Source organism: Xyrauchen texanus, chromosome 19 (assembly GCF_025860055.1).
Source record: "Xyrauchen texanus isolate HMW12.3.18 chromosome 19, RBS_HiC_50CHRs, whole genome shotgun sequence".
Lineage (NCBI taxonomy): Eukaryota > Metazoa > Chordata > Actinopteri > Cypriniformes > Catostomidae > Xyrauchen > Xyrauchen texanus.
The window spans coordinates 28,616,032-28,634,390 of NC_068294.1; the positions used below are offsets into that span (position 1 = coordinate 28,616,032).

The 18,359-nt window shown below is 36.3% G+C and overlaps 1 protein-coding gene across 1 annotated transcript in view; it reads left to right on the forward strand.

Annotated features, from left to right (window-relative positions):
* LOC127659402 (glypican-3) overlaps nt 1-17,029 on the forward strand; it is a 233,808-nt gene extending 216,779 nt beyond the window's left edge. The window contains exon 8 of the mRNA XM_052149203.1: nt 11,566-17,029. Within this exon, the coding sequence (XP_052005163.1) occupies nt 11,566-11,744 (179 nt within the window). The 3' untranslated portion in view covers nt 11,745-17,029. The remainder of the gene's footprint in view (nt 1-11,565) is intronic.
* Nucleotides 17,030-18,359: the final 1,330 nt, after the last annotated feature.

Sequence of the window (18,359 nt, forward strand, 5' to 3'; positions counted from 1 at the left end):
CTGTGCTGTAGCTGTGCTGTAGTATTCTTCAGCTGTGTCTCAGTGTTTTGTAACTGTGTCTTGGCCACCTCATGGCTGGCTAGATTTCTTGACTAGCTACTGGCTGCCTGCTGGAGTGGGCCTGTGGTCAGGCCAATGGGTGTGGAGGCAGATGCTCACACTCACAACTAGCAGAAGCATCAGCCTGGGAGCGAAGCTTACAACTATGGAGACATTGTGCGGTTTACAGAGATTTTGTGTAGTACATATAGAGGTGTAGAAGGTACTGAAATACATATATTTTACATTTTGTACTTTCTGAGGTAATATCCTTTTTGTGGCCATAAAATATGACCTTACAGCAAAACTGTGTTGGAGTCTGTTTGCTTTGTATCTTATTGTCTGGCTGAAAAGGATACAGATATTAAACATTCTGAGATTAACATTCTCCTTTTTCGCCTGCACAGTGGATGTGCACAGCAATGGGTGAGGAAATTTTTCTTTATTGGTTTTGAGCGAGTGCATCTGAATAAACATAATTGCTAATAAAACACACAGTAGCAAAGTCTAATGATATTTTGTGATTTATAATAATGTAGCTTGTAATTATGTTACTTAAACTATTACAAAAGTAAAAAGCTTGCTGGAAAGCTTGCTGGCTGCTGAAGGAATGCTCCATCACATTTGCGTCGTTCTGTGTGTTTACATAACCCCGGCTCCACAAATGTAGCAGCAATGTAAACCAGTATTCCCACTTTCATAAGAAGCACCTGTGTTTGGAGACTGACATTCCATGCACTTATCTAGTCCTGAGAAACACCTGTAAGGCAGACAGGAGCTCCAAAGCAAACATGTCAACTGTATGTCCAGGTGGAGGTTCTAAGAGTTGGCACAAGATCCGCTGTGCTGTCTGACGGGCTGCATTTCAAATCATTTTGAATCTCTCAAAGGACCTATTCGATTTTGATGAATGTTCTGCATTGAGACATTATACATTGTTGACTATGTAGGCTAGACTGATTTGAGGAATGTTTTCTTTGTGTGAATATTTCTACTTTTCTATTTGTCAGAAACATAACTCTACTGAGCTACGTACATGTGTGCTCTTTACTGCCAATTTGTTTCATCGTTTATAAGAAATTCTGAAGAATTCTGAAGAAAAGGTGAGTGTTACTTGCCCATGCAAAACTTTGCACAATACAAGGGAGTTGTCCTGCACATAGAGTCCACAAGTCTATGATATTCTGGTCCCTATGGCTCGTGTCCTTCCTTCAAAACAAGTCTGTCGAAGTCTGATCCCTTTGAAAAATAATAGCACACCTCTCCTCTACAAGTCACACAATTTGAGATATCATCATGTCCGTATAAATGGTGTTGGACAAGCTACATGCCTAAGTTTAAATTGTATGGTTAGTGGTTTTGTTAAAATATCAGTAGTAATGCTTGCCTTAGCTTGTACCATTAAGAATTATCCACACATTTATGTTGGTGTAGGTTTGTTTGTAGCTTGTGTAGTTTTCTTTGTTTAAAAGAATAAAGACTTTACCCTTGAGTTTAGAAGAGCAAAGCATATAGTGTGAAGAACTTTTAACACCCTCATTGCTTCTCTTTAAACACAAAGAGCATATAAATCTTCTTTAGCCAGGTCTTAAAAAAACTAGTCCTTTTATACAGTTAGCTAGTGTCTTATTATTGCAATTGAGGGCTTCTATAAACAATATGAATTAGTTTCTGTTCCTGTTTGTTGTGCCTGTGATGTATTGCACTGCCCACATTGAGCTGCTGCAAGCCCACCATTAACAATCAATGGCTGACTGTTGACCTTTCACCTGTGTTTTAACTGGAGCTCGTAACTCATGATAAAGCCAGTTAGACCTGGTGGATTGTGGAGACCCATGGGGACTAATACTGCTGAAAATTAATAGACTTTGAGAGGGGTGGGACTCATTCAGTGCTATTGGCCACATTAATTTGGGATGGATTGTCTGTTTTCTATATTTAGCATGCTAGCCTCCACATATCCATCCAACTAATTGTCATTGTGCTATATCAGGTCCTAAAACAAGAGTTAATGGGCTCTCGTTCCATTCTGTGGTCCATGACAGTCTCTCACACTACCATACACATAATTGTTCATGGCTCATTATGACAGGATATTATTAGTCACATTGTGCAGTTGGGTTATACAATGTTTGCACTCTGTGTAGTCGGAATGGTTCTTGATGGTCTACTAGTCAATTTGTGAGGTCAACTGGTTTATCTAATACGTGTATGTATATATATACAGTAGTGTGCAAACGTTTTAGGCACATAAAAGCATTAGTTTCACAAAAGCATTTGTCTAAAGATGGTTATTTAAATCTTCAGCTTTAGTGTGTCAATAGGAAATATAAATTCTTTATGGTGGATATTTACATATGAAAATATGTATGTTTTCTTTGTGTTTTTTATTTATTTTTTTGGTGTATGGGAATAAACATAAATATACGTAGTAATTGTAAATAATTTATTAAAATAGGATTAAGATGATATAATTATGAAGCTAATTTAATGATTTATTAACTAGAGGTGGAGAAGGGGTAGGATTAAATAAGCTTATGCATCTTCCTACTCCTTTTCGGACATGTGTATGTTAATATTGTTTTGTTTCTTGTTTATTGTATTATTATTATTTTTGTATTATTGTATTATTTTTACATGTTCGAAATAAAGTTTTTCATTCATTCATTTAAATGTTAGACTCCCAAACATTTGCAAATAGAAAAGATTAGAATAGAAGAACAGGGAGCACTGCAACAGATGTCACAAAGCCCCCCACTGAACATCATGTCAGTCTGAGATTACATAAAGAGACAAGCAATTGAGACAGCCTAAATAGATAGAAGAACTTGTGCTGAATTCTCCAAGAAGCTTGGAACATCCTATCTGCCAACAACCAAGAAAAACTGTGTCCATGTGTATCTAGGAGAAATGGGGCTGTTTTAAAGTCAAAGGTGGTCACATATTGATTTATCTTTTTTATGTTTACTGGACTTTGTATGACTAAGTGATTAATGAAACCTATTTATGTCATTATTTTTGAAGACATCCACACTATGCAAAATTTTTCTTTTACTTTATTTTTATTTTCCTTTACTTTTGCACAGTAATATATATACATACACACCCACACACCCACACACCCACACACCCACACCCACACACACACACACACACCCACACCCACACACACACACACACACACACCCACACACACACACACACACACAACATTAAATCCACCTGCCTAATATTGTGTAGGTCTCCCTCTTGCTGCAACCCACTATTCATCTCACCACAATTGTACAGAGCGGTTATCTGAGTTACCGTACACTGTTTTTTACTGTAATTTGAACAATAATTTACTGTAAAAAAAAGTACCTGTACTCTCTTGTTCTTTTTTTTACCATTAATTATACAGGAAAATCTTAATTTTTACATTTAAATAATTTATTTTTTTACATCATTTTATTGTAAAAACTACTCTATTGTCTTTTAAAATATATTACAACATTTTACTGCATATTTTACAGTTAATATTTCTTAATCAATTAACATTTTATTTCTGTAGCATTTTTACAGTATTTTACTGTTAAAATTACTGACATTTTTTACAGTGAATACTTTGTCAGTTCGAACCAGTCTGGCAATTGTCTGTTGACCTCGCTCATCAACAAGGCATTTCCGCCCACAGAACTGCTGCTCACTGGATGTTTTTTTTTTGTTTTGGCACCATTTGGAGTAAATTTTAGAGACTGTTGTGTGTGAAAATCCCAGGAGATCAGCATTTACAGAAATACTCAAACTAGCCCATCTGGCGCCAACAATCATGCCACGGTCCAAATCACCGAGATCACACTTTTTACCCATTCTGATGGTTGATGTGAACATTAACTGAAGCTACTGACCCGTATCTGCCTGATTCTATGCACTGTTGACTCACGATTGGTTGATAGTTCATCACATGAATGATTGTTGGTGTCAGATGGGCTGGTTTGAGTATTTCTATAACTGCTGATCTCCTGGGGTGTATACGCAAAACAGTATCTAGAATTTACTCCAAATGGTGGCAAAAACAAAAAACATCCAGTGAGCAGCAATTCTGCGGATTGAAATGCATTTTTGATGAGAGAGGTCAACAGAGAATGGCCAGAATGATTCGAACTGACAAAATCTATGGTAACTCAGATAGCCGCCCTGTACAATTGCGTTGAGAAGAATAGCATCTCAGAATGCTATTACGAGATGTGGGTTGGTGCTGTTTTGGCAGCACAAGGGGGAGCTACACAATATTAGGCAGGTGGTTTTAATGTTGTGGCTGATCAGTGTGTATATTTGCTTTGATATTTTTAGTTGCTATAGCCATACAAATTCAGCTGGACATATTAGCCTGTTGCATCATATATCGTGATGCTATTTGAGAGTCCTGTCAAGTCAAGTTAAAAATTCAGTTGTGCCCCATCTAGCTGTTTTTTAATGCAAAAATGCTGTTTTATATGCCCCCCAAAGAAACACATCTAAAACCAGCCTTTATTATACAGGACTTCCTGAAGACAGATTAGTCGACTAGTCGTTACCACTGACTACTCAATTTTGTTTCGCATATCCCTAGTTGGGTTATACACGGTTTGCAAATTGTGAAGATCTTTTTGGCTTTTTCTGAAAGCCTGCAGCAGAAAGACTGTTGTAACTTTAGCCCTCTTTCCACACTCTTTACCCTCCAACCCCTTATTTATTTAAAAGGTGTTTTCTCTGTAAGAACATTTCTGAAAACCAAGATTATACTCACACCTGACACACACACACACAGCTATAACCTCACACACAACCAAACACACACACATACACATTCATCACTTGCCTGCCTATTCACACAAAAACACCTAGTCTGATTTAGGATATAGTGTATATAAAAGCAGTATTGAATTACAACTCAGCTTTAATTGGACCAGTGGTACAGTGTGCCGCTGTCACAATGAAAAATCGGCCTTTCAGGGCCAGTGGAATGTCTAACCACTGCCTTGTCAGTGGACAGAGGGAAATTGTTAATTGTTCTCTGGCTCGCGTTCAAGCTCTGTCGTAATTGCAGAGAAATCTCGAGGAGGTTTCAGCGCCTAGGCTTTATTTATTTGCCTCTTTCCTCTGTTTTAAAGTTGACTGTGCTGAAATGGGCTCCTGGGCATCCAGGGACCCCCTGAGAGAAGGCCTCCATCGCTTTCCTGCGACCGGCCTGGTTCTCACTGGCTGGCATGCTGAGTTCAGGGCCCAGAATTAATTAAGTCGCATGCTTTCCTGTTGATCCCACCACTACCACAGCCGCTGGTCCAAATGGTGGACTTGCTCCCTGTGGGGTTAAATCCCCCCAAACGAAGGCAGCAGCATGAAGAGGCTGCTGTGGATGGTATTAAATATGGAATGCGGTCTGATTAGTTGAGAAATGGAAAGCCCCTGTCCTGTGGATTCAGTTCAAAATTCAGAGAACTTAAGCATATGGACGGGACTTGGTTACTGCTAGGCGAATTATCTTCCCTGACTCTGAATGACTAAGCAAGGTGCATAATAATTAAAAATGTTCCCCATTATGTATACAGATTTCTACAGATCATTAAAGCAATACAGACCTCATGAACTAAAAACTGTTTTTGTGGCTTTTAGTCTTTAAAGCCATTGATATGCTAAATGTTCACAAAATTAACAATTAACAATTCAAAATGTACAGTGTTTCTCTTCATAAAAACGGACCAAAAATATTGATGTATCATGTTGCAAAATAGAACAATCAAATTATCTTTAGAATGAGAATGTCTCTCCCCCTAATATCACTTGCAACTGACTAGTAGCAAATCAAGGCTATAAAATAAATAAAAGCAATTACATACTTAATCACAAAAAAGATTCCTGCACTAGTCAAGCAATTTCATTCGGGCCTTTAATATGCTTGAAGCCTTCCACGAATGTTAAGGTTATCACAATATGAAAAAAAAAAAAAACACTGCATTTATCACACAGTTCTTGTGTGTTTACATCTGTGCCTGTATGGTTTAGTTGTTGTGTTTTGGTCAGCGTTCCATGGTTATAATGCAGCTAGTAAACAGTGTACAGGAATTTGAGCTATGTTCAACATAAATCTGGAGAACATGTGAGTATTTTATACATGAAATAGCTCTTGTCTTGTGTGCACAATGTTTTCCTCAGCTGGCTTGGAGGGACACTTCACAGGGGACACTTCCACACATAACTGGCGTGCCTCTCCATTCTTGCCATTATTACTGATATCCTCTTTCATTTGTCATAACTTTACGCTCATAGTTCTGTCTTCTTCATGGCTTATTTTCCGGACAATGCACCTAAGCTTTATGTGTTGTGCTAAATGAGAAGAACTTTGAATCTCTCTTTGTGAAGAGACATGTTGTTAACATGGTGTTGAAGTTAGTGGGACACTGCCATATTCCTCACTCACTCTAGTAAAACAACATAACAAAACTTACTGTGAGTTATTATTAGACTGTGAGGGTGGCTATTATTCCAGAGCTCAGTAAGCACATATAATGTATGTCGCCAAGACGGCCGTTAAAGAGTTCATCATCTGGAAGGCAATGCATTATTATTATTGTTTACAAACATTTTAAAAAGAGCAGATTTACATTCTTCATCATAAACGTTGTGGAAACATCTACTGAATGTTTTAGTGAAACACTACCAGTCAAAAGTTTTGAAACTCTTGACTGAAATGTTTCTCATGATCTTAAAAATCTTTTGATCTGAAGGCGTATGCTTAAATGTTTGAAATTAGTTTTGTTGACAAAAATATAATTGTGCCACCATATTCATTTTTCTTTATAAATCTAAAATGTAATAATAAAAAAAATGACTTGAAATTGATGACTTGGAACAAATAATAAAGAAAAGTATCCAATAACATATAGATGGGAACTCCTTCAATGCTGTTTAAAAAGCATCCCAGGGTGATACCTCAAGAAGCTGGTTGAGAAAATGTCAAGAGTACATGTCTGCAAATTCTAGGCAATGGGTGACTACTTTGAAGATGCTAAAATATAACACAGTTTTATCCTGGATTTTGTTTAGTCACAACATATTTTCAATTGTTCCATTTATGTTATTCCATAGTTTTGATGACGTTACAATTATACTAAAATGTGGAGAAAAAATAATTAAATAAAGAATGAGTAAGTGTTTCAAAACTTTTGACCAGTAGTGTACATCTATCAAATTCACACAAATAGATATCTTGAACAAATCCACCAATAGTATATTTTCCGAAGCCTTTCAAGAGACTTAAGAATTTGGTAACACTTGACAATATGGTTCTTTATGTTAACATTAATTTATGCAATAGTTTTATAGCATTTATTAATTTTGCATTTACTAAAATGAATGTTAATATGAATACCATTTATTAATCTTGTTTAATGTTATTTATGTTGGCTTGAAAAAGCAAGCATACTGTTATTTTACAGACTCTTACTCTCCTCATAAGAGCTTTTAATCTACATCCACCAAACTTTTATAATTAATCAGACTTATGGTTTTCCCATAATGGATGATAAAAAGCCATGATCAATGTAAAATTCAAACCTTTCAAATGTAAACAAACATACATCTATCTATCTATCTATCTGTCTGTCTGTCTGTCTGTCTGTCTGTCTGTCTGTCCTGTCTAAACCAGATGCGCGCTAGGCGATGAAAGCAAATCGCTCACATTATAATCAATGATGCTGTTTACACTGGATGTGTAAATCACGGCACGTGAACAATAAACGGACATCTGGCACTACTCCTGCCAACAAGACAAATAAATGGTTTAGAATGTTTGTTTCAACGCGTCCAGTGTAGATAGCCTCTAGCTGTTGCGACGCAACATCACTCATGTCCAGTGTAGACAGGGTGTTACATTCATTTTGTCTATCTGTCTGACACTTTGGCCTGTAAAACTCACAAACTTCAAACTTTTAAAACTATTTGTCTTGACAAATTTTGCCCATCTAGTTAACACTTCCAGTCAAAAGTTTAGGGTCTCATTCTTTATTATTATTATTCACATTTAAGTCATCAAAACTATGGAAGAACAGAAATGGAACAATAGGAATTGTGTTGTTTTTATTTTAGCATTAGTCACCATTTGACTTTGCAGAAATGTACTCTTGACATTTTCTCTAACAACTTCTTGAGGTATCACCATGGGATGCTTTTTAAACAGTATTGAAGGAGTTCCCATCTATGTTGGGCACTTATTGGCTGCTTTTCTTTTTTATTTGGTCCAAGTGATCCATTTCAAAAACTTTTTTTTTTTATTTATATAAAATGTTAGTTTTATTATGAAATAAATTAATGTGGTGACGCAATTATATTTTTGTCTATGAAACTAATTTCAAAAATTTAAGTATACTACTTCAGATCAAAAGATTTTTAAGATCATGAGAAACATTTCAGTCAAGTGACCCCAAACTTTTGAACGGCAGTGTATACATACTGAATATATCTACATATACTACCATTTATTTTACATATTAATCTGTTAACGTTAGTTAATTATGGAATGATATTCTGGACATTATTCAAAAGGAATTGCAAATTGTATTTGCAATTGCGTTTTCAATTTGTGGACGCATAAAATGTGACATAATCCAAACGCAATTGCAAATCGCGCATTACCGTTTGCATTTTCGTTTAAGCGAATGCACAGTGACTGCCAGATTTCAAATGGAAAAGCAAAGTCCGTTTGCAACTGTGTTTCCCATATCTTACGAGTTTTGGCCCTGTCATATTTAAATAGCAATTTCAATTACCACGTCTGCTTTTTCACTTTCTCAGCGTCTCGTATGTAGCCAGCCAAAACTCAAATGGAATACTAATTCCCTTAGTATTTCCATTTCCGATGCCTTACACAGAAACCTGTCAATCAGGGTCAAGGGTGGGATTATGCTATGGGGCGTGTTTGTCTTGGGAAGTGACATCACTCACAGTCTATCAGGATCAATAATTAGCACTGCACTTTATTCATCTATAATCTCACACTGGACTGTCAACATATTCTCCTCAATATACTACTTCATATATATATATATATATATATATATATATATATATATATATATATATATATCATATACTCCTACTTATTGTATTGTATATTGTGTGTATTGTTTACTGTACATTGTATATAATTATTGTGTTGTGTAAGTATGTGTACATTTGATTTGTAAATTGTTTTGTGTATGTTGTTTATTGTAATTGGTATATGTCTCGTCACTGTCATGACTATATGTTGCTCGGAACTGCACACAAGAATTTCACCTACTGTTGCACTTGTGTACATGGTAGTGTGACAATAAAGTGATTTGATTTGGTTTGATTTGATTTGATAAACCAGCGTCTGTTCAGGGCATCACCTCTTGACCGTCGACTGTGAGTGATGTCACTTCCCAAGACAAACACGCCCCATAGCATAATCCCACCCTTGACCCTGATTGACAGGTTTCTGTGTAAGGCATCGGAAATGGAAATACTAAGGGAATTAGTATTCCACTTGAGTATTAGAAAATCAGTTATTTTGAATTCTTATAATAAAGGTGGCTTAAATTTCATTGATTTTGATTCTCTTAACAATACCTTAAAAATTAATTGGCTTAAACGTTTCCTTCACAATCAATCTTCTATTTGGAGTATAATCCCAAGATGTATTTTTTCTCAATTAGGAGGTATACATTTTCTTTTAATGTGCAATTATTCAATTAGTAAACTTCCTGTCAAACTTTCCAATTATCATCAGCAGATGCTTATGGCTTGGAAACTTATTTACAAGCATAATTTCTCGCCACACAATTTTTTAATTTGGAACATGTAGTATCTTCAGAAATGTAGGATACCACAGAACAACTGCAATATTCTTCATAAGAGGAAATCTTTATTTCTTGAAAACTGGTTCAATAATGGGGTGATATTAGTAAACCAGCTATTTGATAGTGAAGGTAATTTATTTAATTATTCGATTTTGTTTCAGGATACCAATTCCCAGTATCTAGTAAAGAATTTAATATAGTTTTCAAGGCCATCTCTTTGGAAATCTGTATGCTGTTTAGAAACAATAATAGTGCTACAGTGACTTCTGTTTCTCCCCTAGCCCTGAATCTACTGTGGTTGGTTCTATTTGTTTTTCAATACATAAATCCAATTATAAAATTAGGTCATTATTTTTGGACCCTGTTACTTCAATTCCTTCCTTCATTTCTTATTGAAATAACCTTTTGATGATATTAAATGGTCATATGTTTGGTCACTTCCTCAGAAATTCTTTCTAACTAATAAAGTTAAAGAAATATCCTATAAAATTATTCATAGATTTTATCCAGTTAAATACTTTTTAAAGAAATTTAGAAATGATATTGATACTTCCTGCTCTTTTTGTGAAGCCTCCTCTGAAACTGTTGATCATTTGTTTTGGGAATGTCTTTTTACTCAGTCTTTCTGGAACAATATTGATGCTCTGATTGTCCAAAAGGTTTTATGTAACTTTTCTTTATCATATAGACACATTCTTTTTGGATTTTATGTTAAAGACAAGAATCTAATTAATGCATGTTTTTGTATAAACCTTCTTTTATATATTGGAAAGTTTCATATCCATAAATGTAAATATATAAAAAGTAAACCCCACTTTAGCGTTTTCAAAGAAGAATTGAAGATGTATTTAAATACAATTTCAACTTCTGTTAACAAGAAAGCAATGAAAACATCCAGAATTAGTGCCATGTTTAATATTCTCTCTTAATGTTTTTTTCTTTTGTGCCCTCTTCTTTTTTTTTTCTTTCTTCTCTTACTCTCTTTTCTTTTTAGACTATTGTTGAATATATTTAAATTTCTTTCACATTTCCTCTCTTAACTTTTCCTTTCTGAACCATAATTTCTCTTTTGTTTTGAAAGATTGTTTATATTTCTTGTATGTATCTTCTTGTTCTGTTTGTTAATAAAAAAAAAAATTAGTATTCCACTTGAGTTTTGGCTGGCTACATACGAGACGCTGAGAAAGTGAAAAAGCAGACGTGGTAATTGAAATTGCTATTTAAATATGACAGGGCCAAAACTCGTAAGATATGGGAAACACAGTTGCAAACGGACTTTGCTTTTCCATTTGAAATTTGGCAGTCACTGTGCGTTCGCTTAAACGAAAATGCAAACGGTAATGCGCTATTTTCCACAAATTGAAAACGCAATTGCAAATACAATTTGCAATTCCTTTTGAATAATGTCCGGAATATCATTCCATAGTTAATACATTATGAACTAACAATGAACAATACTATATTTACAAAATAACAATAACCAAGATGAATAAATGCTGCAAACGTTTTTTTAACTGTTAGTTCATGATACCTAATGCATTAAATAATTCCAACTAATACCAAGAGTTTTTATTATTATGGCTGCATCTCTTTTAATCAAGTTTTGCAATCCTTACATGTTCTGGCTTTCTTTTTCTCTTCTTCCATCCATGTAATTTTTCTCTCATTCTCTCTCTTTCTCTCTCAGACTTGGCAGATAACTTGGCTATTGATGACTTAACGCTTCACGAGCTGCTCCTGACTCCTAGATTGGCCACGGACGCACATGCCGGAGCATCTGTACCCGGAGCAGCATGGGCGGCATATGCTCCTTGTGGATCCTTCATCTTTAACATCATTATCATCATCATGTTCGGCCTTCAGTGATCATCAATCCACTCTGACTACCTTCAAACTTTGAGTTTTAAGGAGACGCTACTAATATCCATGTGTACATACAGTTCCATGATTTTGGCAAAGGACAGGAATATTTCCTCTTCTCAGTCTCAAGTCTTACCATATGAGCTTGTCGTTTTTATATTTTGTGTGGATTCAAGGATTTAAATATTATCTCAATGTCCAGACTATGAAATCTCAATTCTTCTATAGCATGAAGAGTACTATTTATCCATCTAAAAAATCATGTTTTTCCCCCTCTGTGCTTTTATGCCACACAACCGCCATGTGTTTTACACTGAACATTGCCTCCCCTCTGCAATACACATGCAGTTTTACACAAAGGCCAAAGCCTTCTTTAGTAAACGGACCTAAATCTCTTTTGAGAGGACAAAAAAAAGCTCAGCTTTTGTTAGTGAATGGGCACACTTAAGGAGACAGAACCGTGACTGACAGAGTCTGTGAATACATATAAATGCTCAACTGGGCACAGACTATCTCTGACTCCTAGACTGTCTCTTATACATTGTAGTGAGTTTCTCCTCTGCCACCCATTTCCTGTGCAGTAAATAACCCTTGGAGGAGAGGACATCAAGGAATTGGCATGTCGTTGTGAAACCCTCTCCTTCCAGGATGACACAGCTGTACTTCATTTGCAAAAAAATGCTTTTAAACTGTTTTATTAGAATGCTGACTTTCCCTTTTCAGAAACTGTGGTTTTTTATATCTCTCTTTGATTTTGTCACTTCCTTTGACTGTTTAGCTCTTCCTTTTCCTATCTTTTCCTCTGTTCTTCTATTATAATTGTGTGATTAAAGCATTCTCTTGAATGGACTTCCTCTACATTTCCTTTTTGTCTGTTTATTTATTTATTTATTTTTTGCTTTTACTTCCCCCCTTTCACAGGTCACCATAGCAGGTCCACCTAAGGAAAGGTGTGCCATGTTGATGGCTTGATTGATCTGTGCATGTAACATATGTAAGGCCATTTGTAAAGATTTCTTTTTTATACATATTTGTTTACAAAGGGCTAAACCTATCATTTTAGACCAGAATGTTTTTGCTTGGAGAACCTGTTGTTTGCAAACACTGTTCCCTATCTGTCACTCACTCGACATTGTGTCGATGAGTTGACACTAAGGGTCGCTCCTGCAGAGCCCAGACATCTCTGATCATGAGAAAAGGCCAATGGAAAATGGCGAAAATGGCGTCCTCCTCTTTGGAGAGACACCCCTCAGCTTGGACCATATATATATGGCCCCCAGCCAAACGATTTCATTCCTTTTTGGGGAGAACAATAGAGAGAAGGCCATTGCTGGGCCAGCCAGTCCTTATACTTCTGAGCAGTTAGCCGTTCCCCTAGGTGCAGGGGACCGCTTCATACCTGCCAGTATGTTGAGGGTAGTTATGCGACGGCATGCTGCGCTGACTACGAGGCACAAAGAGGTCTGTCCGTCTCGCACCACCAGTCTGCGTAACTCGGTTCAGCTCTTGTGGCATTTTCCATTGGGACCCCTAGTGTCAACTCATCGACACAACGCCGAGTAAATGACAGATAGGGAACGTCTCGGTTACTGATGTAACCTCCGTTCCCTGATGGAGGGAACGAGAGGTTCTGTCCCTCCTGCCACAACACTGAACCAACCGCTGAAATGGCCGGGTCTTTGGCTCAGCTCCTCAGTGCGATACCTGATGTGTGTTTGCAGCGTCACTCCTTTTATACCCGTATGTCCGGGGGAGTGGCATGAAAATTCCACACACCAATTTCCATTGGCCTTTTCTCAAGATCAGAGATGTCTGGGCTCCGCAGGAGCGACCCATAATGTCAACTCATCGACACAACGTCTCATTCCCTCCATCAGAGAACGGAGGTTACATCAGTAACCGAGAAATTTTCCTGTCATAACCTGTGAAGTTATTTATTATTGATCTCTGTTCAATACTTAACAGCATGTCATTATTCGTAAAGTGTGTTGTGGACAAAAGAGTGTCATAAACAAGACTGCTAGAATCTGCAGCTAGAGATACATCAATGTATTGACCAAACATCTGTATAGGCAAAACATTTATTATCTGCACTATTGGACATTGGCCAAATGTTTAAAAACCACCAATGATCATGGCCAAATATTTTTGGTCAAAAGGGGATGGAAAAATGAGTCCAACAATTAGCCTGTAACTCATGTTGTGTGTGAAAAAAAGTATCTTGTTTAAAATTACAATGACAGCAGTTGCAGTTTGTAAGGTGTGCGCTACGAGGTGGAACTACGGTTAAAAAAAGTTAACACAACAAAAGCAGCCTCCACTTTAGCTTTATCAAACTGGTCATATTAATTGCTGCTAAAAAGTAAAAGCTTCATCATTCAGAATTCAGTCAATGTGAGTTAAAGGGATAGTTTACCTTAAAATTTTAATTCTCTAATCATTAGCTCACACTCATTCCATCGTAGATGTGTATGACTTTCTTTCTTCTGCTGAACACAAACACAGATTTTTAGATGAATATCTATAGGTCCTCACTATGCAAGAAAATGTTACCAAATTTTGAAGGTCCACAAAGCATGTAAAGGCAGCGTAAAGGTAATCCGTATGACTCCATTGTTTTAATTAATGTCTTCAGAAGAGATATGATAAGTGTGGGTGAGAAACAGATCAATATTTAAGTCCTTTTTTTACTATCAATCTCCACATTCACATTCACATGCTTCTTTTGTTTTTGGCAATTCGCAGTATTCGTGCATATCACCACCTACTGGGCAGGGAAAAGAATTTAGAATTTTAGTTTCTCACCCACACCTATCACATCACTGGCTCACATTTACGCTGCCTTTGTGTGATTTTTGGAGCTTCAAAATATTGGTACCCATTCAATTGAATTGAGAACCAACAGATCTGAAATATTCTTCTAAAAATCTTTGTTTGTGTTAAAGAGAAGAAAGAAAGCCACACACATCTGGGATGGCATGATGGTGAGTAAATTATGAGAGAATTTTCATTTTTGGGTGAACTATCCCTATAAGAAAATTCAAATAAATAAGAAATCTTACCAATTTCATGTGAGTCTAACAAAAGACTATTCAGTTTAAGTGAGTTAAGAATGTGAATGTGAGTTAATGTGCTTTTTGTTTCAGTGTTTTTTTATAACTTACACCAGTTATTCAGAAACATGAAAGACATGAAAAGACATAGAGAATAAAGATGTTTTTGAGTTACTTTGTAGATGTGTAATTAATAATCAGTGGTTTGAAACAAGTTAGCTTAAAAAGCAGAATCACCAAACAATTGGTGTATGCAGATATTGTTCTAAATTCCCAGTTATATTGAGATCAGGACTTTGACTGAGTCATTGTAGAACATTAAACATTTTGTGCTAGAGCTAGTTCAATGGTAATTTGACCTTGTGTTCAGGATCACTGGCCTGCTGAAAAATTAACTTTCTCTCCATTTACAGTTTTGTAGCAGACCGTAACAGGTTCTCTTACAGTATTTGCCTATAATTTGCACAATTCATTCTTTTAAAAAGATGCCCCAGATCCTATTGATAAAAGGCAGCCTCAGACTTTACCAGACATCAGTGGGTATGGCGGATATCTGTGAGGTGAATGCAGTGTTAGATTTAAGCTCCATGTCTAATTTAACTAGAAAATCTTTTCACACATTACAGCTTGGTCAATGTCATGTTTTTTTTTTTTCTTCTTCAAAGCTTCAGCTTTGAAATGGTTCTTTTGGAGCAATGACATCTTTTGTGCCACCCTCCCCAACAGGTCAGTGATATGCAGAGCTCTTGATATGGTTGACTAGTGCACCTTTACTCCGTTCTCAGCCACTGAACACTGTAGCTCATATAAAGTGATCACTGGTCTCCCTGTAGCTTCTCTCACAAGCCTCCTTCTTCGTGCAGGGATTTTTGAGGATTGACCTTTTCTGGACGTTTTGATTGGGCCCCACTTACTGATAATTGTACCAACAGTACCCACTGGGACATCATAATACTTTTATAATGTTTTGTACCCTTTTCCTAATTTAAACATTTGTTTTCCTTTATCTCTAATTTCTTTCTAATGCTCTTTTGTCTTCATTTTCACAGCTGTCCTTCTGATTCACAGCCTAGGTAATGATCACTTAACTGTGGGGATTTATTTACAAAATGTGGTAGTTATTTTAATGAGTCGCAGGTAGTGGCCAATTGTAAGGCAATTGTGTCCTTGTTGGGGCCATTTTTTTTTTTTTTTGCATCTGTGTAAACTTAAAGCTTCTGCAATACATTTACTGATTCTTTATGTAGGAAACATTTCAGATTATTTGATTTCACATTTAAATAACAAAACTGTGATTTCCCAAACAGTAGTTCCCAAACAATCCCAAAATATGGTTTTGGAACATTGATAAAATAAATTGGATAATGATCTGAATACTTATGTAAGGTACTGTATAATGAAATTATATTGACAATGATACACTTATGTAATGTAAAGGATGCATAGTGCAAATTTAACAGTCAGTTTGAAAGCATAAAAACATTCCAAACAAACTATGGCTGAGGGAGTGATATATAATGTATATATATAAAACTCAACTTCATTGAAACAAATAGTTCATCACTTTAGTATGTACTAAATGAATCATGTGCTTCTGCCAGTAATGGAATGTGTTGAGTACTGTAATTCAGTTCTGAATTCTGCAATATTGTTTATACTGGTACTGACTGCACAGTAGGGGAGCATTCATGGGACATTTGGCACATTTGAGTACTTGAGCTGTTCAATAACCAGAGTGAAGGGGGAGGGGGATAAAAGGGAGTCCTTCATTCATACCAGGGTACAGTTAATCAGACCTTATATTAGTGAAGAATCTGTCCTGTCTCTGTATCTGCTGTGTACCTGCCACACAGTTTACAGAATTTTCAATAGCCATCACTGGTATAAGTGTATTAAATACAGAGTAAACCAGATGCTGTTTATTTGTGTCAATAAAGTACGAGTATTGTAATTTAAAAAGGTTTACATGTCAATGATAATCCAGATTTTGTTTATGTTGTTTTAACTGTTTATGAAACAATGGAGTCTTTATGAAGATGAAAAGTGTGTTTTGATGCTGTTACAGAGTGGTGTGTTTGTGTGAATGAGAGAATTAGGTGTGTATGTGTGTGTGTCTGTATGCAATTTTCATTTCAACCAGTTGAGGGGTCTCTTTTTGACATTCAGTCTCAGAAGTAAAAAAAAATGTATGTTAACCTAATTACAGAACGTGACGGCCAATAAATATTATCAACTCTACTGATCTCCATTTTGATTTGATTATCTCCTCTCCGCTGGCCAAGCTGTCAGACACACTTCTGGTGCCTCACACCTCCAGTTGTAACCTTATTTTATCTGTGTTTATATTTTGTTACCCTCTCGCTCCCCACCAACCCAAACACATAAACACACTCCCAACCATCCACTGAATGTACTTAACCGACTTTATCTCATTACTAGTCTAATCTGTCTGTGTGGTCAATATGTTTTCACACTCATGTTTCTCTTGGATTCAAATAAAACCTGTTGCTTCCATCTGGTCTTTTCTCCTAAACCAGGAAAGAGGGGCTGGTTATCAGATGAGGCAGCAGAGAGGCTGAGTAGAGCTGTTGGTTACCCTCCGAATGTTAATGGAGAAGTGAGAATGGGCAAACAGGCCCATTGAAATGCGCAGGTTGAATGTTTTCTTAGGGTAATAAAGTGACTATACAAGGATCCCCCATTTTTAGGACCAACTGGTCTTCTTTGTTTTGGGTGGTGCAGTTAGTGAGGCTAATTGTGGTCTACAGAAATTGTTACTACTTTATTGCTATTATTGAGATTCTGTGGGAATCTATATTAATGATTCACTATGATGATAATAATCCACTATGTGAGTTAGAATATCAAACAACTTTTTTATTTTATAAATGTATTTTAAAAGTGTTATAACAGAATAAAAATAAACTCAGACCATGCAAAAGTTTATCTTTTTTTTTTTTTTTACGTGTAATCAATAGTTTCAACACAATCTTAACTGCACAATATATTTCATGCAGCAGCATTTCAGAGTCATGGATTTGTTCATTACTAAGTATTCTGAGAAAGAGAGCTCTCACCTTTTGTTGTCTATTGAGTGCAACACCGGTCCACTTTCTCATATCCGCAATCAACGGACCCCAGAAACCTGCTGGTTCTCAATGGCCACTGGCTTTCCCAGCTTTGGTCACACAGCATGAATGGGGTAGGCTGAGGAATGTGGGGACACAATAGCTGGAATGTCAGTTTGCCAAGAGCAACCCCCAGACCATGTATAAACACACACACACACATACTCGCACATACAGTCACAACAACAAATGGAAACATACACATGCTCCTGCAAATCCAGACATGTCAAAGTGCTTAATGCTCTCCCTGCATACACTTTTCAAGGTTAACAATTGCTATGTTTCCATCCATCAAGGGTTTTTTTGCTACAAAAGGTGCAGCGTAAAAAGTTTACCGATATAACTGATGGAAATGCAAATTATTGCTAAAATTTCACAAGTGTCGACATAATATTTTTCAGTTTAACTCCAGTGCATAAACATGTCGATACTTCAAATGT